The sequence below is a fragment of the Mangifera indica genome, chromosome 6, assembly GCF_011075055.1.
Source record: "Mangifera indica cultivar Alphonso chromosome 6, CATAS_Mindica_2.1, whole genome shotgun sequence".
NCBI lineage: Eukaryota > Viridiplantae > Streptophyta > Magnoliopsida > Sapindales > Anacardiaceae > Mangifera > Mangifera indica.
Window position 1 is genome coordinate 2,616,453 of NC_058142.1, and position 25,460 is coordinate 2,641,912.

General features: G+C 32.6%; 3 protein-coding genes across 5 annotated transcripts; all 3 read left to right on the forward strand.

Annotated features, from left to right (window-relative positions):
* The first annotated feature begins 2,667 nt into the window (after positions 1-2,667).
* On the forward strand, positions 2,668-8,707 carry LOC123219347 (auxin response factor 3-like). 3 transcript variants are annotated; one of them, XR_006502846.1, is made up of 11 exons: positions 2,668-3,386; positions 3,572-3,628; positions 3,877-4,059; positions 4,226-4,310; positions 4,424-4,514; positions 4,584-4,748; positions 5,548-5,667; positions 5,743-5,818; positions 6,700-6,859; positions 6,960-8,219; positions 8,394-8,707. XR_006502846.1 is itself a non-coding variant. In XM_044641250.1 (11 exons), exons 1-11 carry the CDS (start codon positions 3,078-3,080, stop codon positions 8,430-8,432), a joined length of 2,202 nt encoding a protein of 733 aa, XP_044497185.1. In that variant the 5' UTR covers positions 2,669-3,077; the 3' UTR covers positions 8,433-8,707. The 3 variants fall into 3 exon arrangements, 2 of the variants coding, with proteins under 2 accessions (XP_044497184.1, XP_044497185.1); XM_044641250.1 differs by having other exon boundaries at positions 2,669-3,386; positions 6,960-7,876; XM_044641249.1 differs by having other exon boundaries at positions 6,960-8,487.
* Positions 8,708-11,549: 2,842 nt separating this feature from the next.
* Positions 11,550-15,486, forward strand: LOC123219444 (MLO-like protein 12). The gene is made up of 14 exons (XM_044641421.1): positions 11,550-11,892; positions 11,971-12,028; positions 12,120-12,277; positions 12,372-12,488; positions 12,725-12,785; positions 12,859-12,947; positions 13,030-13,104; positions 13,198-13,283; positions 13,354-13,403; positions 13,482-13,522; positions 13,619-13,792; positions 13,877-13,912; positions 14,765-14,893; positions 14,992-15,486. Exons 1-14 carry the CDS (start codon positions 11,773-11,775, stop codon positions 15,331-15,333), a joined length of 1,536 nt encoding a protein of 511 aa, XP_044497356.1. The 5' UTR covers positions 11,550-11,772; the 3' UTR covers positions 15,334-15,486.
* A 6,597-nt stretch (positions 15,487-22,083) lies between these two features.
* On the forward strand, positions 22,084-22,889 carry LOC123218099 (glutaredoxin-C9-like). Its single transcript, XM_044639318.1, has one exon. The coding sequence runs from the start codon at positions 22,136-22,138 to the stop codon at positions 22,742-22,744; it is 609 nt and encodes a 202-aa protein (XP_044495253.1). The 5' UTR covers positions 22,084-22,135; the 3' UTR covers positions 22,745-22,889.
* The last annotated feature ends 2,571 nt before the right edge of the window (positions 22,890-25,460 follow it).

Consider the following 25,460-nt stretch of genomic DNA (forward strand, 5'->3'; position numbering starts at 1 on the left):
GACAATATCATCTAAAAGAATTGAATAATATATAATATGTTAAACTTAATTATAATTTTAACATTTTTTTAAGGAGTAAAACTGATAAATTTTTAAATTAATAAAAAACTATTAATAATTTAATATTTATTTTAAATGGTAAAAACAATTTATTAACAATAATAAAAACAAAACATTTATTAAACTAAATAAAATTCAATAATAAGAGTGAAAGATAGATAAAATTTTGATTTTTTGAAATACAAAAATAAGAATTCTCATTTTTTTAATGAGTGAACCTTACTTTGAGTTGGACTTTCGTTTTGAGTTGCAAAAATAAATATAAATTAATAAAAATTAATTTATAAATAAATAGTTAAATTTTTTATTTTTTATAAATATATATTTATTTTTATATTAAAATTGGATAAAAAATAAAGGTTCGGCCGTACGATATTATTCATCCAACCTTGTGTGGGAAATAGTCATTTGGCCTTTAAAATTTTGGTACTACATAATTATTAGTTAAGCAAGCGGCTCCAACTAACAAAGCGGAACCTGCCCAAAAGCAAAGCCAAACGGTAACCAAAACACATCTTAAGACACACTGCCAGAAGGCGCGTTGTGTTCATCGCTCTTTTCTGAAAATATGTATGCTTTGTAGACATCTTTTTATTATTAATGCAGATTTAGAAATATTAAAAAGGACGGCGCGTGGAAGATAAGGTTACTAAGAAAAGAAAAAAAAAAAAAAAAGGATAAGGAGAGTTAATAGTGAAAAGCAATTGGGTGTTGAGTCGTAACCCGTTTTGTCCGGGTTATATGGCTAGCCCTACTATCTGTACTGCACTGGGTCTGACTACTACCTATCAAAGCCTAGGCTACGCTTGGATTGGGCTCATTGCTATCGATGGCTCTGAGAAAGACGTGCTCCTTTTCCATTATTGTCAGGCATTTTTTCATCACTTTTACATTATTACCCTTCTCGCTCACTGACAATTGGCACACCTTTCTAAAGTCACACTGTTTAAATGCACCCATATTTTTCTCTTTTCTTATTTTCAAAAAAAAAAAGTACAAATAATTAAAGTGTAATGGATTTTTTAATAATTTAATGCATTGCCACTAAGGATGACACAGAGGGGAGATATCCATCTTTGTTCATGGTTTGTTTTTATTACAGAAATGATAATGGTTTTTTATTATTTTTTAAAGAAGGATCACTTTTTCATATTTTTTTAATTATAATATAAATATATTTAATAATAAAATTAATTAACTATTTTAATTATCATAAATATCATATATTAATTATTTAAATATATATAATAAAAATACAAATAAATTTAAAAATATAAAATTTTAATGGTATATTAATATTTTAAACAAAAATATTATTACAAAAGAGTGAGATAAAGACAAAGATAAAGACGGGAATAGAGATGAGGCGGGATACACGTATTCTCATCTCTAATTGTGAGGATATTTTTTATTCCTATTCCCATTCTCTTCTTCATTTTTATTGAAGAATTTTCTCTTTATTAGGCTTAAAGACCCTAAATTCAGATGAAAATTGTATCTCCAATTGCAATTGGATAATAAATAAATTTATGACTTCATTTATTGCTATTAATGACTAAACCTTTAAAAATAGGTTTTTTTTCCTTTTTTTTTGGAAATGAAAAAATTTTGTTTGAGTCTTTTCAATATTGATTTAAACAAAATAAATAGGTAAAATTTCATATATATATTGATTAACTTTATAATTATTATGCTAAATAAGTTAAGAATTTGATTTTGATATATTTAAATAAATCTCGAACTCATACTCTTATACCAAAGGACTTCATTCTATTATCACTCAAAACACCCCTTAAAAACAAGGTACATGCTAAGTTCCCCCTATATGATGACCTATTTCACTAACCCAACACAACAATTAACCAGCCTTTCATTTTATAATTATTATTTCTATAATCAAAAATAAAATTTCATAATTATAAAATAAAAATTCAACACTCATAAAACTCCAAAAGAATTAAGGAGGATTTTATTTTATTTTATTTATTTAAAAGAAAAGGTGGGGTTGGATTGGTTAGGCATAATGAGTGGCATATGTTCATTACTTTTTGGGTAAGAAAAAAACAAGTAATAATGCCCTACAAACACCAATTTAGACAAGTCAAAATCTTTGGGCAACACAATGAAGATCACCTTGTTGCTAACTTTATACATCTTATAAACAACTTGGACCTAATGTTTTTCTAATTTCCCTTCTTTTTCTACCAATTTTGGATACCCATTTTGCTACATCACCATAATTTAGGTTTTGTTTTTGTTTATATACAATAAAATTATGCTTATTTAATTTTTATTTTTTTATATATATAAAATAATAATAATAATTTTTAATTATGTAATAATATATTATTTAAAAATATAATTAAATATTCAAATTAGATAGTGATGACAAAAAAAAGAAAAGAGAATAATAATATGAATTATCCACAAGTAATAATAAAAAAATAAATAGTATGGAGAGGAGGGGACATGAGGGAGATTAGGGGAAGTAGAAGGGGACAGAATAGACATCCGCCCGGAAATACAGGGAGCCGTACATTCCCGTCGCCTCTCTTCCTGTCACTCTTTCTCTTTCTTTTATTTTTTTAATTTTCTTCCTTATCAAATCCCATTATTATTTCCTCCATTAAAAGAAAAACATAAAAAAGAACCACTACTAAAGGGCTACTCTTTCTTTCTTTCTTTCTTTCTTTCTCTCTGCCACACATCACACCCACCCAGTTGTCTCAGCATTGCAGCAGGCAGCAGTTGCAGCACTGCAACTGCTCTTTCTCTCTGCACATGATAAAAAAGCAATTCTTTACTATTCGCTTCTCTTCTCTACATAACCCCGTCTCTTACTTTTTTTTTTTTTCAAAATTTTTATTTAATTTTCCTATTAAAAGCTTGATTTGATATCTCCCATCTTCACTTACCCACTCCATTCACAGCTCTAAACTTGCTTCTGAAAAATGCACTCATGAAACTCTTGCTTTTCTTCTTCTTTCTCTTCTAAACTCCTCTTGTTTCTTCTTAAAATGGTGGGTTTAATTGATCTCAACACTACGGAGGAAGAAGACACTCCGTCCTCTGCTTCTTTGTCGCCGTCTCCCTCCTCTTCGTCTGCTTCCGTTTTAAGTTCTTCTGCTTTAAGCGCTTCTGGGTTGTCGTTGGAGCTGTTGCACGCCTGTGCAGGCCCCCTCATATCTCTCCCTAAGAGAGGGGCTGTAGTGGTGTACTTCCCTCAGGGTCACTTTGAACATGTCGCGGATTATTCCGCCGCATCTGCCGCTCCTTTTGATCTTCCTCCTCACGTGTTTTGTCGCGTTGCTGATGTCAAGCTCCATGTAAGCATACAATTAAATGCACCAAAAATTGTTTTCTATTTCTTTGTGGCATGTTAGTGGATAATTAAAGCTAATTGTGGTAACAAAATGTGTGGGATTTTTTATGTGTTGTTGCTAATTAAGTGTTTGTTAGTGGTATAAAGTTTCGATATCCTTTTCTCATAAATTTGTCTTCTTTGTGGCAGGCGGAGGCTGCGAGTGATGAGGTTTACGCGCAGGTCACTCTGGTTCCTGAAACAGAGGTGAGTTTTGTTTCAATTTTTTTTATATTAAATCTACAATTTTCTTTGTGTTTTGGGAGCTAGAGATTCACCTTTTATCTTGTAAAATAACTGGCTATTTTTTTCTTAGCAGCTAAATGGGTAGTTATTGAATTGGAAATTTGTTTTTTTTTTGGATTTGTGATGCGAGGGTTTTATGTATTTTTGTGGTGGTTTGGCTTAAAATCTTAAGATGAGTTAATTGTGCCTAAGTAATGTATTCTGTGTAGCCAACTGACAAGAAGTTGCTAGAAGGGAAAATTGAAGGGCATGGTGAGGAGGAGGATGTTGAGGTAGCTGCTAAGTCATCGACACCCCACATGTTCTGCAAGACCCTTACTGCTTCTGATACTAGCACTCATGGAGGCTTCTCTGTGCCTCGTCGAGCTGCAGAGGACTGCTTCCCTCCCCTGGTAACTGCAGTGCATTCCCCCCAACACCCCCTCCCCCACACATACAAAAGAAAACAGTTAGAAATGAATCACGTGTTTAATAGCTCCATCAGATACTGCTCTCAATTTTTTCAAGTATGATTTATTTAAATAATTATGTCCTGATGCAAGTAGTTTTTCACTCTAGGATTACAGTCAACAGAGGCCTTCGCAAGAGCTTGTAGCAAAGGATCTTCATGGCCTGGAATGGAGATTTCGACACATCTACAGGGGTATGCTGCAAGTGTTTGAATGGTTTTTTTAACAGTTATGTTAAAACACCCACATTTTATGTCATAAAAATTATACATGTTTTTGTTTCATATTTTCTTTTTGGATTGTGCAGGGCAACCACGGAGGCACTTGCTGACCACTGGATGGAGTGCTTTTGTTAATAAGAAAAAACTCGTCTCTGGAGATGCTGTGCTTTTCCTGAGGTACGTAGACCTTACACCATTGAAAGACTAGCATTTCAATTCTGTATTCTAATATTTATACTATGGCAGGGGTGAAGATGGTGAATTGAGATTGGGGATACGAAGGGCATCTCAAGTAAAAGGCAGTGCCTGTTTTCCATCTTTATGCAGCCAACAGTTGAGTCACAGCACTATCACAGATGTGGTTAGTGCTATATCTATGAAACGTTCTTTCAGCGTTTACTACAATCCAAGGTATTTTGCTGCTTACATTTTCTGATACTTTTATGCATCATTATAACAGTATGTTAATATGTGAAGCCGTTTAATTGGGCTTGTAAAATTTATATGGTGTGCTTGCATCCTATACTAACTTTTCCTTTTTTGACATACTTCAAATATAGATAAATTACAAGGCTCTTTGGATCATTTTGCATTCTTCTATTTTCTTGCATCTGGTGTACTCTTTTAATTCCATACCTCAATTACAGTGCTGATTTTCAAAACCTTTTATACTTCATAACTGAACTCTAGAAAGATTATATTTTGTCAATAAATTACAAGCATTATAAAATTGCGAACTCTTAGAGAAAACAGTAATCCAATTCATTCAAACTATCTACACATTCTTTGAAAGTTAGTAATTAATGTGACTTCATTGTTATGTACTAACAAGTAATTAATGTGACTTCATTGTTATGTACTGACAAGTAATTAATGTGACTTCATTGTTATGTACTGACAATTTATATTACCTTCATATGCCTTGCTCTCTCTGTCAGATGATTCTTATACAACCAGCATTTTCAAATGTAATGCTCTTATTGCCAAAGAAAACAAAAGTCTAATTTTGCCGCCCCTTTTGTTACCATTCTTTTATCAATTATCATTTTTTTCTTGTGCTATCATCACCAAATTACTATTCTATGACCAGCATTTTTCTTCCTACTGTTGCAGTTTAACAATTTTTTTTTTAATCATTTATAGAGATTGACTTTGTTGATATTTCTAATTGATATCTTAATGAGTCATGTTATCCTAATTCATGTTGTAGGGGTAGTGCATCAGAGTTCATAATCCCTGTCCATAAATTCTTGAAGAGCCTTGAACACCATTTTTCTGTTGGAATGAGATTCAAAATGCGTTTTGAAGCAGAAGACTCAGCGGAACGCAGGTTTGGCATGTTTTGGCTTGCAGGAGTTTATTTGACTTACCGCTATTAAAATCTTATACGAAATCTTTATGGCAGATGCACTGGACTGATTACTGAAATCAGTGATGTAGATCCTCTTAGATGGCCTGGGTCAAAATGGAGGTGCCTATTGGTATGCATATTTTCATATTTCAAGTATATACGCATCCAAGCTTTAGGTTGGAAAATGTCCTAAAATGGTCTATGTTATGCTTGATAGACATGGTTGTGTTTTATCTTATTCATTTGTTTAGTTTACCAGTCCTAGCTGCTCATGTTACCCTGCTTATTTTCAATGGTTAGGTTTTTATTTTCTCTTCTGATGTTGACTGTTGTAGCATGTCCTCATTTTGTGACACAGTAGGGGTCTAAACAAAACCTCAAACTGACAGTCACACTTATGCTTGGATGAAAAATTTGGGTTGTCTAAAAAACGTATATTATATTATCAGCAACTAGTTATTTTGGTATGCTTTGTTGCTTTGGCATTATATTATCAGCAACTAATTGGGATAGTTTCCTTCTTCTCACTTCACTTATTATGTATGCCATGCAAGACGATGTTTGGTATAATGTAAAAACTTCATCTCTATCTTTTCTAATGGAAGGATCAAGTTGCAAAGTCGTGAAAGGATAATTGAATGTTATACTTTGCAGTCGTGTGGGTTTTCTATGTCACTCAGCAGGACATCTATTATAGGCTTCAATAACTAATTGATAACTTTGATAGTTGCAGATGTCATGTCTAACTTTTAGCTAGGTGTCCTTCCAGAGTCATGCTCAATCACACTTCATTTATTATGGTCAGTTATGGTCTTGATTATGCATTTAGATAGGCTGATGGATATGTTTGTCTAAAAATTGTGTCTTGCTGGTAAGTTTTTCATGTTTGTTTTGTATACTTTTGGTTTCCATTTGCCTTTCTTTCTCTTGCTTTCAGAATCTTGTGGATTCTGACTTTTAATACATGCTTATTCAAATACTAATGTTCACTGTTTTTGGTTTATTTTGCAGGTTAGGTGGGATGATAGTGAGGTTAATGGGCACACAAGGGTTTCTCCTTGGGAAATTGAGCAATCTGGTCCTGTTGCTAGTTCCAATAGCTTGATCACACAGGGTTTGAAGAGGACAAGGATGGGATTGCCTTCAGGGAAACCAGATTTTCCAGTTCCTGGTAGGTCCTTCATTGACAGAAAAATTTCTTCATTAGAACCATTTGCACTTCTCCCTCCCTTTGTAACATTGTTTGACTAATTATTGTATTATTCTAACAGATGGAATTGGAGTACCAGACTTTGGGGAATCTTTGAGGTTCCAGAAGGTCTTGCAAGGTCAAGAAATTTTGGGTGTTGATATCCAGAATCTGCATCCATCTGAAATCAGGAGGTACCGTCCTGGTTCATATGGACCTGGGATTGCTACAGGAGATGGTATCAGAAACCTTCATGTAAATTCTGATATCTCCTACAAACGCATGGGCTTTGGTGAATCATTCAGATTCCATAAGGTCTTGCAAGGTCAAGAAATTATTCCCCAGTCCCCATATGGAAGAGCACCTACTGTTAATGAGGCTCAAGATAATGGCTGTGTTGGAATCACAAATGGTGGTCAGATGCTAGGGTCAAGAAATGGATGGCCTTCTGCAATTCAGGGTTATAATACTAATATGAGCCCCTCTGCACCTTCTGTACAAGTTTCATCACCATCTTCAGTGTTGATGTTCCAGCTGGTAAATAATCCAGTTCTTAACTATAATCCTCCTCTTCATGGCTTGAATGATCAGGTGAAGGGGCAACAGATTGGTAAACACAGTTTTTTTCATAATTCTGAAATGAATGGGGGAAAGCTCATAGCATCTTCACCTTCCGAGCATAGTTTCAGAGGGGATGATCAGGGAGTCTTGAATTCTATAGGCCGGTCAAACGAGCATATTCAACTTGGAATATCACATCCTCTTGCCCCTCAATCAGCATGTAGGGGAGGTCAAGATATAGTTTCCTCATGTAAAAGTAGCTGCAGACTGTTTGGCTTTTCTCTGACTGAGGAAAGACATTTTGCAACTGTTGAGGACACCACAGCTCCAGCGACATCTAAGTTGAATCCTAGAGCTTCCCTTCTTCCTCATGTTGGAGAGCACTTTCATCCAAAGCCTCCAATGATGAACAAGGCAGTTGGAAACAACTGTACCAATGTAAGAAACCTCTTCGCTGTACGAGATCCACTTTCTGATATTGCATAGTTAGTGTACCTCAGTTGCATGATAGAAACTGAAAGATCACAAAAGGTGGAGAGTTAAGGACAATGACTCTTATCTCTGCATGCCTGATGGACATTGTGAGTGATGAGTGCTTGATGCCATATGGAAGGGGTTTTCTGCCTATGGATAAAATATATGATGAAAGTCATTCAACCGGATGGTGATGATAGAATATAGCTTATTGGAGATGATTGGTGGCAGTATGAGCTAAACTGTCATTTTGATTAGGAAAGCTCTTGTTTCTGAAGAGCTTTATATGTTGGAGACCTGCTACCCAGTAAGCTGACTTAAAGCTAGTTAGAGTCATGGGTTTTGCACGGGTTTTACAAATGTCATCCCATTTACTTAGTTTTCATGGTCTAATTTAGGATTAGAGCAGGTTCATTGTTAGCCTCATTGTTTTTGTTCTTTAAGTTGTAATCTCATTGAAGTTTGTTAATTTCTTTTTCAGGGAATTATGCAATGTCTTGGAAATTATGATATATACTAATGAAGTTGCCAGTAGTAAGCACCTGAGAGGAAGAAAATGTTTCCGGTTGCTCTAATTGTTGTGTGCTGTCACTTAACAAAAAAATTTGTAAATTTTCTTCTGAAGTAACATGTTGATGCTCAACTTCTTTGGTTATAACAATTTGTATTAACCTAGTAAGTACATACTGATTCCTGGATTTGAATATATGTGCTGTAATCAAACTTAAAAGGGTATTGCATAGATGCTTTTGTGATACCCTTAATGAGATTCCTGAGGTATTGTCTGTTTTGTTCTTCTGAAATGTCATTGATTAATGAAACCTGACTTAATGAAACATAATATTGATTTATTATCACGGAGAGCGTTGATTAATGCGGAGGCCGCTTTCTTGTGTGTATTATGCAGAAATGGTCGTCCGGAAGTCCAGGGGTGTTCAAAAAACTTCCCTTGGTCCGTATAATATGATGTTAAAATCTGTAAAATGGTCGTCCTCTTTGGTGGAGATGGCATCAGAGTGGGCATGGGTTAAGTGCCTTAATCCCAGTTCCCACTTCTTCTCCCTCATAGGAAAGGTCTTTCTGTGTTTCCATCTTATCTTTCTTCTCCCTCATAGGAAAAGTCTTTCTGTGTTTCCATCTTATCTTTGATGTGGGGATAAGGAGAAATATTGTTTCTTTACTACAGAGAAAATTTCTCTCTTTTTTCTCTTTTCATTCTTTTTGGGTAAATTTTTTATACTCTTTTTTTAATCTCTATTAGAAATATTTTTTAAGTGTTACAACACATTAAAAATAATTAAAATATTTAAGAGTAATTCAATATATAAAGGTTTGAAGAATATATCGAAAAATGAATAAACCAAAGAAATGAGTGGGTGGAAAGGAAACGGGTCAGGATAAATTTATTTCTGTCCTTAACCTCTTTCTTAACTATAAATATACTAGTTATTCTAATCTTTATTAAAGAATCTCCTTTTGTTTGAGAGACAAGACAACAGGCCAAAGGCTCAATTTGACAAGCGGAATTGTCATATATGCTCTGTTAGCAGGGGAAGGTCCAGGAGGATCAGTCATGTTGCTGGTTTCCGTCGCATCAGCTTGTTTCACTCTGCATCATATTTTCAACAAGAAGATTGATATAATGTAGATCTGAAGTTAAAAGGTTTAGTCAACAATTCCATCAAACTAAATATTTCCACGACGAAACCGCGTTTAGTTTTAAAACACCAATATACTTCCTTTGCTTCCTCATTGGCTACACTTTCACTGATTGTCTCTGCCCCCACGTAAGAAATCAACTCGCCATTATAATAAATTTCAAGGCCAAAGGACTACTTCCCACCCAGTTTAGCTGTATTCCTTAAATCACACTTCACAGGATTTGAAAAATTTTAAATCTCACAGATCATATAATTATCATTAGAATTTTCTATCAAAGACAAAGATAAAATTTACTATATATATTTTTTAAAGTCTTAAAAACTAATAATTTTATCCTTATTTAAAGTTTTCTAATTTTGAAAACTCATATTTTCCTCTCAAATTTTTTCTTTATCCATCCGGCCACCATTTTCGGTGTCGACAACCTCCCCTCTCCACCCTCAACAATTGATTGGTGTACGGAAAACAATTTGAAATGGATCTCTTCATCAGAGGGGAGAAGAAAAAAAACTGTAAAATTTAGGAGGGGGAATGTGATTTTTCAAAGTTAGAAAACTTTAGGTAAGAGTGAAATGTTAGTTTTTAAAATTAAGAGAGGAAAATGTAATGAATTTTATATATTTTTTAATATTATTAATAAAATGATGATTTTACTCTTGTCTTTAACAAAAAATTTTAATCTCAGTTGGTTAATGAACGAGGTTTTAAGTTTTTCAAATTTCGTAGGTATAACTTTAAGAACATAACTAGACTTGGACCGGAAATAGTCCTTTGGCCTAAATTTCAGTAACTAATCTCCAGTTTGATCATCTTGTGGGCGGACATCAAGTTAAATTTCATTGTTTGATTTAATTAACTGTAATTTTCTTTACTCATTACATGCCTAATTCCAAGTTCCTTCAGCCATTGCCATCAAAGATGAGGTCACAACGGGGTTCAGTTTATTTCAACAACTTGGTCGAATTTTCCGAGGCCATAGAATTTGACTTTGACAACAATTTGAACTTCAATTCAAAGAAATATCTAATGAAATCTTCAAGTATATATTAACTATGTATATATATATATATATATATATATTATATTATAGCTATATGGAAACTTCATACCTACCCTAATTCCTCTCTGCCCACCGGCTGTTTCTTCTACGGGAAATCTAATTAAATGGAGGTGGAAGGACTAATTCTCACCCAATGTATTATGTTTTTTCAAGTTTTTATTTCTTAATTTTATTTATAAACAATTTAATTTATTAATTTTAATGATAAAATTATTATTTTATATATAATATTAAAAATAAATTTAAGTTTTTTTTTTCTTCTAAATCATAAAAACTAATAATTTTTCTCTTAGATCAAGTTTTAAAAAATGACATTTCTCTTCTAAAGTTTAGTTTTCAAACTTTGATGCTATAGCTAACGGTTTGTCCCTCCCAATATTTCCTCTCTCTTAGATAATTTCTTCTCTCACCTAGATCTTCGGTTTGTGCCAATTGAAGCCAAAAAAATGAATATCTCGTCTTCGTCTTTTTGGCTTCAATCGATGTTGGTCAAAGATTTAAGTAAAATGAGAGAGATCGCTGAAATGAGAGGAAACATTAAGAAAAATAGATTATCAACGATAATACTAAAGTTTGAAAATTAAATCTTACAGAAAAAATATTATTTTTTAAAATTTGATTTAAGAGAAAAATTATTGATTTTTAGGGTTTGGTGGAAAACAATAAAATTTTGAAAGATTTGAATGTTATTAACTTTAATTACATAAGAATAAGTAAATAAAATTTTAAAAATGAAGAGATGGAAACTAAAAAATCCAGCATTCTTTATGTGGGGAGTACGTCATTTGGCCTTAAATGAATGGTTATTGACTAATGCACAGAAATGTGACAGCTGGAAATGTCGACGCAGGTTCAATTTATATTACCAAACACAGCCTCTAGGCTGTCCATTTTCCTCGCCTGCGTCACTGGTGGCGTATGAAAACTGTGTGGGTTTAGACCTATGAAGGTTCTTTTCTCCAAATACATTAGTTCTGTTAATTCAACCATCACATCACTTTCTATGAAAAATATTCCTAGTATTATGAAACTCCCTTCAACTGATCACTTTTCTTCTTCGGCTGCATTGTTTATATTGGCATCAACAGCTAAAGCATACACGGAGACAGGGGAAAGCGAGAGAGAGAGTTAGAGAGAAATGGCTGAAGAGACGACAGAATCACTTGAAAAAACTCCGACATGGGCTGTGGCAACTGTTTGTTTCGTCCTGATATCACTCTCCATTCTCATCGAACATTTACTTCATCTTTTAGCTCAGGTAACAACACCATTACTTGCAAGCAAAATTAATAAGCATCATGTAAAGTAACGCTGCACTTTTATGATTTTGTTTTAGTATCTTAATAAGAAGAAGAAGAAGTCCCTTATTAAGGCTCTTGAGAAGATCAAATCAGGTGAGAAAGTAGTCAAGAAATGACACTTTTGTACTCAATGATTTTTTCATGTAACGTTGTAAACTATATATATAAGGGTTTATGTTTGCAGACTTGATGCTCTTGGGGTTCATGTCATTGCTGCTGACTGTGAGTGAGAGGCCTATACCAAATATATGCATCCCAACCAGCGCAGCTGAAACTTTTCTGCCTTGCAGAAGCACAGGTTCAGATTACTTCAGTGAAGAAGAACTCAAATGTCAGCGACAGGTAGTCCCATATAAAGAAAATTATGAAACAAGCTTCAAATTTTGATTTAATGAATTCTAATGTTGGTTCTGGTGTAAATGCTATTCTTAAACAGGGAAAGGCATCTTTGCTGTCGAGTGAAGGTGTAAAGCAACTTCAGTATTTGATATTTGTTCTGGCCATTTTCCTTTTTTTTTCCTGTGTCCTCACATTCGGACTTGGCATGGCCAGGGTATTTCAGTTCCAATAAATATGCTTACTTTATTTCTTTTTCTCTTTTTCTTGCTCGTTAGGTTAACGAATATTCCAGAATCTTAGTATTTCAACTTTCCACAATTTGAATTTTTGACAATGGACTAATTTACTTTCAACTTTTTACTTGAATTAATCAAGTCTGAACAGACTCTATTATACAGTGGGAAAGTTTGACTTGGAGTTTGACAATTTTTTGCTCTGAATTTTTTCCAGATGAGGAGTTGGGCATCTTGGGAGGCAGAAACAAGAACATTTGAATATCAATTTACAAATGGTAAGTTTATTTTACCCCTTTCACTGTAAACTCTGTTCTCCCACTAACCTTATTGCATAATATATGTATGAAGATCCAAGAAGGTTTCAGCTGTTTCATCAAACATCATTCGGGAAGCGACACCTTAAGTTTTGGAGTGAAAACAGATTACTTCGTTGGCCGGTTAGTGCAACAATGAAAAACTGGCTTCACCACCTGATATGTAGGAGAGCTTGATAATTTTGTCCTTTTCATTTCTTTTCAGGTATATTTTCTGAGGCAGTTTTACAAACCCATCTCCAAAACAGATTACTTGACCCTCAGACATGGATTCATTATGGTATTTTCCACTACTGATGAAGTATACCCTTTAATGTTGATGGATTATTTATTGATTTATACTAATCTTCCTGGTTTTCTCTTGTTCTTATAGGCTCATTTCTCTGGAAGCAACTTTGACTTCCAAAAATACATAAGAAGAGCTTTAGAAAAGGACTTTGGAGTGGTCACCGGAATGAGGTATACATAAAATGCTTGACTGAATCATATATTACATGGAAATATAACTTCATTGCAATCATTTTGGCAGTTCCTGGATTTGGATGTTCTCAGTTCTTTTCATCTTCTTCAACGCATATAGTAAGACTTAACTCATCTTATTTTACTTATTAAGCTAGCTCTCGGTTCTAACTTCAACTGTATAATGAAAATCTGCAGAATTCCACAATTATATGTGGCTTCCCTTTATTCCACTAGTGGTAAGAAAAAAGCAAATATGTATGAGCAAAAGTCTGCTAATGCTTTAAGAAAATTGCAACGAAGTGTCACAAGAAAACAATCTTATGTTTGTGCAGCTGCTATTACTGGTGGGAACAAAACTGCAAGCCATAATAACTCAGATGTGCTTAGATAGCCATAAAAAATCTCATGTTGTTATAGGGAGTTTGCTTGTCAGCCCCAGTGACCACTATTTCTGGTTTGATTCGCCCAAATTGACTCTTCACATGATACATTTTATACTGGTTCAGGTCGCTTAATCTTTCACTTTAGTATATTTTTTTCTGAGATGGGATCAGTTTAGAACTAACAAATATATATTTTTCATGCTGCAGAATTCGTTTCAATTGGCATTCTTCACATGGACTTGGGTAAGCAGTGTTTGAGGTTCTTTCTCAGAAATTGAACAAACTAAGATTCATCTGTTGATTTAATATATATAAACTAAATAAAAGCATTCCATCCTAATCCTACAAGATCTACTATTAGATTATACAAACTGAATTAAAGCTTTAGCTATGATTATAGGAATGTTTGAAATCATAGTAGTTGAATCGTGTATTAAAAACTTAATTTTACGTATCATATATCGAGTATCATATGATACAATTTTAAAAAAATTTAATTGACACGTTATCATTTTAGAAAATATTATGAATATCTTTAAAATTTTAAAATTTTTCACATACATCCTTACTACATCATCATTTTCTTTAGAAAGTGTATTGATTTGTATCGGTAATATATATTATCTCATATCATATGATACATTCATTGTATCGTATTAATTACAATACACCTCATAATATGTATCGTTTTTCATCTGTATCGTATCGTATCATATGATACGTATCTGTATCGTAGAATATGATAATTATGCTTGAAACATTATACAATTTGAATTTGTAAAACTGCTAAGATTACCTGTATCATAATAATTGGTCTTCCGCTCTTAAAACCTCTTCTGAATAATAACTTTCGAAGAGTAAAATTATAATCCGGAGAGAGACCTACCTATTACATAGTAGTTTATTAAAACTCATCAAAGGTTTAATAAACCTTAAACTCACACTTATCCAGATCATAACATTAAATGTATTAGACTTAATTTTATTAATCACTTAAACTCAACATTAAACTATATAATTATCCGATTTTATTTCAATCAAAATCATCATTAATGTTAGCTTACATCCATCAACTGACTTTGGATCAAATTGCAGTACAAGTTTGGATTAAGATCTTGCTTCCATAGAGAAACCCAAGATATCATCATAAAGCTTGTGTTGGGAGTTTTAACCCATGTCCTTTGCGGCTATGTAACCCTGCCTCTTTATGCTTTGGTCACACAGGTTTACAGAATCACAAGATCAAATTTTTATGCTTTTATTTTTATTAACTTAATGATCATCACTTTCTTGATTACAATGTTTTCTGCAATATGAATCAGATGGGATCATCAATGAAGGAAGCTGTTTTCCCGGAAAAGGTGGCTCAGGGTCTTAAAAATTGGAGACGCAGAGCAAGGAAAAAGTTGAAAACTAGTCACTTTTCTCGACCTTCAGTTGATGCTTCACTTGACGCTTCGCTTTCCCTTGATACTTCTCCTTCTTTCACCCTTGATAGCTCGTATTCTCTTGACCGGGATCTTCAGTTTGATGACACAGAACATGTTGCAGTTGAAATTGAAGAAGAGAAAGCTGGCGAAGAACCAGTGGAATATCATGAGACGGATTCATTTGATGGTTTTCATGTGGCCAATGCAAGTCCAATGATTGAAGGGCAAAAATAGGCCTTTTTTGGGGGGATACTTTTTCTGATATGCTACATCTGTGAATTAATCTTATACTTTTGATGAGTTTGCTTCTTTGGGCTAGGATAGATAGAGATTTTACAGTTGTAAATTCCTTCATTCTTTCTGGTAGACATAACCAATGTTCACGTAGGCCTTTTCTTCTTCTTGATTATATTTATTATACCACTTTTGCTGTAGAAAAGACGCCTGAGTGAACCAAACCAACGTACGCATTAGCCGCTAGACATGACTAGTTTAGTTAGGAGAAATCTGAAGAGCTGAAACTAACTCAGAAAGACTGACCATGCTTGTGAGTTGTGAACTCTCTCCGGTATGCCAAGCTTTACTGCACACTTAAGCGACATTGAAATTATGTAGTTAAACGTGTGCTTACACAGATGAGATTAAGCTTTGAACAACCCAGTACCTCCCTCACTTTCATGGGATCCATTCTTCAAAAACAGGACTTCTTGTATCATGGAAAGATTGTTGATGAAAGATATTTTTCAGCATCCTTGTGTGCCATAACAAGGATGTAAAAACCGTCCACTTAAGTTGATTTGCCCAGGCTCAGTCCAGTCTTTATTTTCTAAAATCCAAATCAAAGCCCCGTTTGATTGATTTGATATGATAAGTATCGAATCGTTTATAATGTAATTCACCATATCGAATAACAAAATTATATTTAAATCTACCAATTAATAAATATAACTAATAAGATTAATCATTAAATATACTAAGACTTACAATATAGTTTGAGACTCTATAAATCATGTTTTTCATAAGTCTTTAACTATTCTACTCACAAAATTATATATATTTTATATTTTTCTAATTTTTATTAATTTTTAATGTTTTATTAGTTATTTAATGGGTCATATTGGATTGGCCTGCATACTTTATTCCAAGGTGTCCTTCGTCCCCTGTTGGACTAGCCAAAAATGGGGGGTATAATGTTCTAAAACTTTTATAATGTTCCCAAGCCGGACCTTTCCTGCCAGAACCCAGACCAAATTTTCAGAGCCCAGCATTGTTGTTCTACATACCGGGGTCGGGCTTTTTTAATCATGGCAGGATAAGAAGTTGGCTGGATCCAAATAGGCCTCTGGTAAATGAGCCTTCATGCTGCAAATTAAGCCTAGCTCTTTTTCATCACACCTGTACGCATAAACAACGTCAATTTGAAAAGCATGTTGTCAAACAATTATGGCATCACTACTAATTTAATCATATTTATTAAAACGTTCAAGTTTTAGGACCAAATTGTTCTCAATTATATGAAAATCTTCTGGTGAATGAACATGGAAATTGAGCCCCACAAGATGGAATTATGGAAAGACGCACAAATATGTTATGAAAAAAAGTGTCAAAACTACCCGATATTATAAGCTTATTGGCTTTACTTTTAATGAGAAATCTCATTTGAGTTTGAACATCACTCTCAAAATCAAACCAATCACACAGTGTTTGGATCCAATGACCGACCAAGTAAATTAAGAGTTTGATTTTGATATGTCATTAGAAAAGGTTTGAACCTAAATTTTCTTATACATTCAGTCTCTTTTTTTGCCATGGGTAGCTTATTAACAATTCTGGTTCTCTGGGAAACCTTGAAAATTGAAGAATACGGATTCTCTAATAACAGCTCATATTTAACCTATTCATTTTCCAGTTTCTTCTATATCTATTATATCCTTCTGAACATTTGCAAAGTATATTATTTAGGTACAATAATTTCCTCCCAATATCTGGAACAGCTGCTTATTATTTTCTGCACAAAATGTCTCATCTGATGGCAATAAAGCAACAAGCATCAGTTTATATGGGAGCTGCGTGCTCAAACCCATCATTCCATTGAGCAAATCATAAGTACAAAATTATTGTGTGTGTCCCTTTGACCGTAAGCTTTCAACTTCGCCATGTAACATTAGCCAAAGATTTTTATTTATTCTATCTTCATCTGCAATGAACAAGAAGCCCTTTTAATTCTGCACATGCAGTGCTGGATCCCAAACTCTCAAGTAATGTGGTTCATGTGTGGAAAGTGGAAAATTTCTCATAATAATTAAGTTTTGTCCTTGTCTCTAATTGAATATTAAAATCATGTGGTCAAAACTTTTAGGTAGATACATTGTAAAGCAACCATTCTTGTTTTTCACGTTCACCGCAAACCATACATATTTAAAAGATGGCTTATAATAAATGCTTTCTTGTTTGTTCACCAAGCGGGGATCTGTAATGGGCCAAACGAATTATTGGTATTTACAGTATGATTGTGCTCAACTGAACCCCTTCATATTGTGTTTTCCTTCAGCAGATTTCTCAACTTCAACGAGATTATTAAGAAAAAAAAGGGAGAAAATACGAGATTTTCTCTTGATTTGGTGAAGCAAAATCTATTATTTTTTGACATATACAGACTTACTAGAAATTTAATTCTAATTCATATATCGTCACAAGTTATATGTACAGATAAAAATTCAGCTTTTGAAACTTATCTTCAACTCATTTCTCCCCGATTGAAGAGATAATTCTCTATTAAAGATGAGAACACAGATGATTAAAATCTCTACAGTAGAGGAGCAAAATAAATATACTCTAACTTATCTCCTCTTTAGTTTGTCCCCTTTTTTACATATTTTTAAAACTCTTATATATTGAATTTTTTTTAAAATTTTTAATTATTATAAATATATCTTAATTCTTAATGAATATTTTATTATTTTTTCAACCAACATAGGAAGATGAAAGGGTGTTGAAATTTTCCCATAGAGATGGAAAGGGAAAGAGAAATGGGAGAGAAATTTTTCATACAGAAGAGGACAGAGTATTCCCATCATCCTTATATTGGTGATGGAGTGAAAACAAAAAATCAGTTTCTCCTATAAAGATAGAGATTAAGGTATTCAACCGGCCGCATCCACTATGAAAACTTTAGACTGGTCAGTGAATGCTTCTCCCGTGGGCTTCCTGCTCTATCATTGTTAATGGTGGTCCTTGAAAAGACTTAAGCTTCTTTAGATTTTTATAGACAGACGACCAATTCTTCACTCAGTTCCACGTACAGTGGAGCAGTATCAATGGATCAGTCATCTCCATTTGTCAAACCATTTGAATCAACGCTTTGTCCCTGTTATTATGTCCTCCTTTACTAAAGTTTCAAAAGTAAACCGCGGCCATTTTTGCCTGCTTTGCAGGCTTCCACCGAGAAATTTTTGGATAATTCTGAAACAAACCTCGGTCCCCTTGCGTTAATTTAATGCATATTTAATTTCTTTATCTTATTTAATTAACAAATCGCAATTCAATAATTAAAAAATATTTATTTATTATATTATATTTTAGAGCAAAGACTAAAATTATATTATGTAAATAGATTTTGATTAATCGCAATAAGTGATGGCGTTTGAAAAAAATAAATGGCTTGGAATGTTTTAAACATTTCTGATATGAAAAACCTTGTTTTCAAATAAATCATTTATTACAATTAAAGAAACAATAAGTGCAAAATTTTGAAACGTTTTAACCCAGCCAGCAGATTGAACATGAAAGTCAAGAATCATTATCTAATCGAATTTTAAACTGCATGAAATCCTTTTTAATTTTCATTGTTAATGCATAATAACATATTTTTTTCATGCATAATTAAATTTTGTTTGAAAAAATTAATATTGTAAGGGTAAAATAGTAATTTTATTATATAATTTTAGACAAAAAAATTTAAAATATAACATTTTCTCATTTTAACTTATTATACATGGTATATTTAGTTTTGTTATAGATTTAAAAACTTACAATTCAATCCCTAAAACTCAACAATTTCTTGATTTACATTTCACCGTCACTGATTTTAATATGATGTGGAGGTTGTCGAGAATGGAAAGATAGTGTGATAGAGAGGTGAGATGCAACATTAGAGAGAGATTGAGCCATGTTGTGGAGGGAGATCCCAAAAGTGACATTAATAAGTTTCAAGCATAAATGATAATTAATTAACAGAGTTAGAAATGTTGATATAAGTAGGATGAGTTACCAAAAATCCTAATTGACATTGTATGGAGTTGAAAACGAGAAGTTTAACAAATAGATATGTCGTTAAAGGTTTGGTTGACATAAGATGATCTGAGAACAATGATTTTGAAGCGGGAATGAGCTAGAGATAGAGAGATTACTGTTGACAATGGGTATACAAGTTGAATCGATGCTAGCGATAAGTAATCGAAAGTGAAAATGGCGGGTAAAGTTTGTTGGACACCTAGAAAGAAGAGGGTGGGATGTAAAGGTTGGAGATGTAGAGGGTTATAATGGAAATTTAATATTAAAATTTTTTAAATCACTCTAAATAAAAGACGAATCAAGGGTCCGTGGCCATTGGGATCACTGAAGCGTCGTCAGGCACCCACAAGTGAGAAGACATGCTGCGCATGTGGCTGACGGCGACAGGCATAGAATAATAACGTGGAAAGCCACGTAGGATGATGCATATTTTCCAGGCCAAGTGGCCAGGTTGTACGGAAGAAACGTGAATATGCGATAAGTGATGACGAAAGGTGAGGTCATGTGTTCGGTTGTTCTCTTGATGACGTGTACGCTTATCATAGCACCGTCCAAGAACGGCTTTGTCAATTGTCACTTACTAGGCTGATCATCTGAAAGCATCTTATAAGGAATGCACAAAAAAAAAAAAATACTAACTTATTGCGTGGCATCTCAATCTTCTATGAGCTTTTACGGTTAGCAAAATGTCAGGCAGAATTATTTTATGAATTTTGTGAATTCTTTTTTCTGTTTTGAAAATGATTAAAAAAATAAAAATGTGTTATTTGTTTTAAAATGATGCTTAAAGGCCAATAAAACTTCTTGAATTTAGATTATTGTTTGTTTTGTTTGCTTTGAAAAATTTATTTGAAGAGTAATTTTACATGCACATATTTTTTAATAATAATTAAATACATAATTGATATATTATTATGTGATAAACATGTTATTTGATTCTTAATTTAAAATTATTCAATCATATAATAACATAGTTTTATTATATCTTAAGGGGTCGTTTGATTGAGACAATTAAAATATTATTTTGATAATTTATTTTTTATTATTTTATTTAATTTATAAATAATAATAATAATTAATAATATTTTATTACTAATGATGATGTGATAGATAACATAAAAATTTCAATTATGATAACCTCAAAAGTTCAAAGCTTTAACAGAATTATATCTCAAAATTTGGCTGTTGAAATAAAAAGATTAAAACCATTTAAACCCTCACATTTTTTGATATAAAATTTAAATCTCATACTTGACACCTAACATTCTAATAATAGTATTTGTTTCAAAATGATTAATTGAAAAGCAAGCCTAAACGTTATAAAAGCAATTATTGAAAGGCCAAAAGATTTGTTTCCACCCAAGATATAATGAATTCTTGAAGTACTAGCTTTCAATTTTCAAGAATTTAAATACTTATTTATGAGTTAATTTAGTTAAAAATCTTAATTAGAATTAAAAATAAAACTATTATTTATAAAATAAAAAATTTAAGTTTTATTATATTTTTTTCTACAAGTTTAAAAATCTTATAATTTCTCATCACTCAAAATTTGAAAAATAATAATTTTCTTTATAGAGTTTTTTTCTCTTGTCGATCGTCTTTTCTCTCACATTATCTCTTTTTTTTTTTTCTCCAATCATCTTCGATCAAGATGAAGACAAAATCGTCTTTATCTTATACAAAGACCGATCATATGAGATTTTTTCAATTTGAAATTCAAAATTTCATATGCATTGCACCTAACATTATTATAATAGTATATATTTCAAACTGATTAATTGAAAGGCCAAAGAACTATTTCCCACATAAAGTATCCTCTTATCTCAATTTTTACCCTTTAACTTTAAAAATTTTATTTACCTATTTATTAACGGTAAAAATTAACAGAACCTTAATCCCTTAAAATTTTATTTCTTCCCTCCTCTAAACCCTAAAACTAACAATCTCTCATAATATTTTGTTTTCAAACTTCAACGCCATTGTCGGTAGCCTCTCTCTCTCAAAATTTCTTCTCCCTTTGACGATTTCTTTGTTTTTAGTTGGGCGTTCGATTGACGTCAAAAGAAATTAGAAAGACAAAGACAAAGACAAAAATCTCGTCTTTGTTTTGGAAGACGAGATCTTCATCGATCAGTATTTTAGAAGAGGGGAGAGAGATTGTCGAAGTATGATGATACATCAAGAAATTTTTGTAGTCAATAATGACATCTAAAATTAAAAACTAGGCCTTATGGAGAAAAAATGTTATTTTTTTAAACTTAGTATAGATGATAAATTTATAATTCTTAAAGTTTGAAGAGAAAAAAAAAATTAAATTTTAATATTATAAATAATAGGATAATTTTACCTTTTAAATTAATAGATTTTTAAGATTTTATTAGTTAAAAAATGAAAATTCTAGGAAATGGGCTTTTGGCCTAATTGAAATTCAAAAGCAATTATTGAACTGGCATAGTAGATTTAACTAGTGCGAGAAAATTCATCTTTTGTTTTTTCTTAGAAATATCAAAACCCGAATTTACGGCAATGGTAAATTCAATGATTCAATGCATTTAGGTGAAATTTCGTTTGTTGTCCTCTTCTTTAAAGTAGCTCTTAGACTTTTTCTACGGATTCCAAAAGTAGCAGACGTACGTAATTAATTGTTTTAATCTTTGGACTATAAAAATAATTATTTAAAAAAAAAATTCTAAACATCTTGGTTTATGTAGCTGCTGGGAGAATCCGTCTAAGTAACCAAATGGTGAGGCAACGCCACGTCACCCACACTCCCTCTGACGTACAAGAGTGCGTAACTGCCGTTGACGTTGTAGTCTTCTTAATTTCTATTTATCTTCTCTTTATATTATTAACCTCTCCCTTCATTCATCCACGCCCTCTCTCTTTCTCTCTCACAACTCAATCTTTGTCCATGCAAGAAGCAATCCCCTACCGAACATATCTGCACGCCGCCGCGGACGGCAGCAGCACCTCCACGGAACGATCCGCGGACGGCACGACACAAGCTAATAGTGACGAAAAGCACAGTGTAGAGAAAATGGTGTTGGAGAATGCCGTGGTGGTAATCGGGAGACGTGGCTGTTGTATGAACCACGTTGTGAGGACGTTGTTGCTAGGGCACGGCGTAAATCCGGCGTCGTTAGAAGTTGATGAAGCCGATGAAGCTGGTGTTGCTGATGATTTGTCAAGAATTAAGGGTTTGAAGGGCGAGACTAGTGGCGCGTCAATACAATTTCCGGCGGTTTTTGTTGGAGGAAAATTGTTTGGCGGTTTGGATCAGGTAATGGCTACTCATATATCTGGTGAATTGGTGCCTATCTTGAAAGACGCTGGGGCTCTTTGGCTATGATCTCCATATATATAAAATACTGTTTCTCTTTGTTTTCAAAAGCAAGACGAAGATGGCATTTTTAACTTTGTTTTGATTTTGTCTTTGTAATCTATATGATGAATTTAATACCTGGAGAGATGTTGATCATCTTGTTTTGATTCCATGAAAGTGATTCGGAGAATCAGAGAAACTTTCTTAGCAGAAAACCAAAAAAAAAAAAAAAGATTGATTCCATGAAAGTAGTTTGGAGAATTAGAGAAAACTTTCTTAGAAACAAAAACTCTTCCTTGTGTGATGACAATATTGATGTCGATGGAATCACATGTTCTTCACGTGCTTCCCATCCAATCTTTTAAATTTTACGTGTGGGTTAATTAACATATTTTCATTCCAACCGTCCACTCTTATGTGCCAAACAATTTATGATTGAAGATTTGACAATCAAATCACTTGTTATATCATATATGGAAAATTTAATTTTTTATATTATATAAAAATTAATTATAATTTATTTTAAAAAATATTATAAATATATTTTTAAAAAATTTTTAATTTTTAAAAATATTTTTATTATATTATTATTTTTTTAAAATATATATTAACCGAGATTAATAATATATATCATACCTTATAATATATTTTATATTATATTATTTAATATATTTTATTATATATGTTATTTTTTATTTAAATCTTATTATATTATACTAGAAAACTGTGTAAATGAAATTGGGTAAAATCTTGGGACAATCATCAGGGTGATTTTACAAATTTGTCTAAACTAAATCAGGTTTATATGGGTTCCACACGCTTATCTTGAGTCCTCAAAAGTCATACTACACTATTAAACTTGCCTGCCTTGTGAATCTTCCCAAATATGATGCCAAACGTTTAACAAACTTGAGAAACATGTGGAAGAAAATCGAAGGGGCTCACACATGATAAGAATGAAGAAATGGGAGGCTTTAATTTATTTGTTTAAGGTAAAACATCAAAGCTAAACGTCTGTACATGTTCATAGATAGCAATTTATTGACTAAACTAATCTTGAATGGATGGGAGGCAAATCGAGGGCACCAACAAAGGTGTTCCCTTAAGTCAACTACAAACTGTTATTATCTGCATATGCAGATGACGATGGAGCAGTGTCAAATCCTTCCTTTAATCTCTGACCATTCAATGTTTGATTACGTAACAAATTCTCATCCATTATTGATGAGTGTTCAATTAACCATTCCATTACCAACCCCATTATCAAGATGGGTTTGAATGAATAAAATATCAAATCTTCATACTTTAATTTTGCTGAAATGCCTATGAATATGATTGCTTGCTTGTATATACAGATTTAATCACAATCCTAAAGCATGTATCGATGGTGCCTCTTTTCCTTTCGGTCGGTATTGGATAATGCCTCTGTCCCCTCACCCAACACCAGTTTTTTCATTTACAATTCATGCTGGGTCCTTTACCTTCAATTTATTTATAATAAAGATGTTTTCACTTGATAAACTTGGTCCTCCCCTCTTTGAACAGATAAGAGAGCTTAGAGACGGCCAGAAAATTCAAAAAAAAAAAAATCCTTCTTTTCATTTCTTATTGATGTAAAAATCCAGCAAATACAAATTCCAGCAAAGTTTCTGCTCTCTGTACTCAATCATAGTCCGTAGTCTTAAAGGAAAAACTGCTAATACAGTCTTAGGCCACTCTTGGACGGCCCATTCATTGCCAACCCAATTCCAGACCCAAAACCTAGGCTCAATGAATATGAGTACTCTGTTCAGATATTATATCACTGTATCATTGGTGATTTTGATTTAATAATAATCTCATTATATAATAATATATTATTTAAATATTTAAAATCAAATATTAATTAATACTTAAGAAGAATATTTAATTAAATATTTATATCTAGATACACCTATTATTCTTTACGGGCAATACTATCTATTAGTCTAGTACGCACCTTTTACGGGAAGGGAACTAAGAGGTTCATGCATGTCATCTTTTCAACCAGAAACATAATGAATTTAGGAGAAAAGATCAACAAATTAATAAATTCTGCAAGATTTGCATTATCTAATCTGTGTTAAATTTGATTTGGCTTATTAATACAGGTTAGCTTGGTCCTACTTTTCAAATATCCATTGACAAAATACATATCAGATAAATTAATTAATGTCTTCATCATCGGAGTCACCTAGGCTTCAACAGTTCATACATGCCACATTGTTGGCATGATAGTACTGCAATTCATGAAACATTTGTGTATGTAGTACAAAGATTCATGCGTCTTACAGATAAGTGTCATTTCAGTTCTTATATGGGAACTTATCCAAAGAACTATGCATCTAATAATTTATTTTTTAAATATATAATTAATAATGGTTTTTGAGTTTTTATCAGTTGCATGGATAATGACATTCAGATATGTAAATCTTAAATGAGGAAAAACAAGGCCAAAAGATTACAACATATATAATAAATTATAACCTCAATATATGGATTTGTCAAAATAAGTTGAAAGATAGATGAATTTGATATAGGGTCACTTTCCTTGCGTTAACTTTTCTTTTTCAGGATCGGCATTGTTCGGGACGACAAAAGCTAACAAGTTAGCAGGTAAATTTCATCTGGAAATATAATCTTACTGTTCCTTTCCTCCCTCGCTTTTTCTCTAAAGGGTAATCATCCATGAAGGCGAACTGACATTAATTGCAATTTCGCAAGT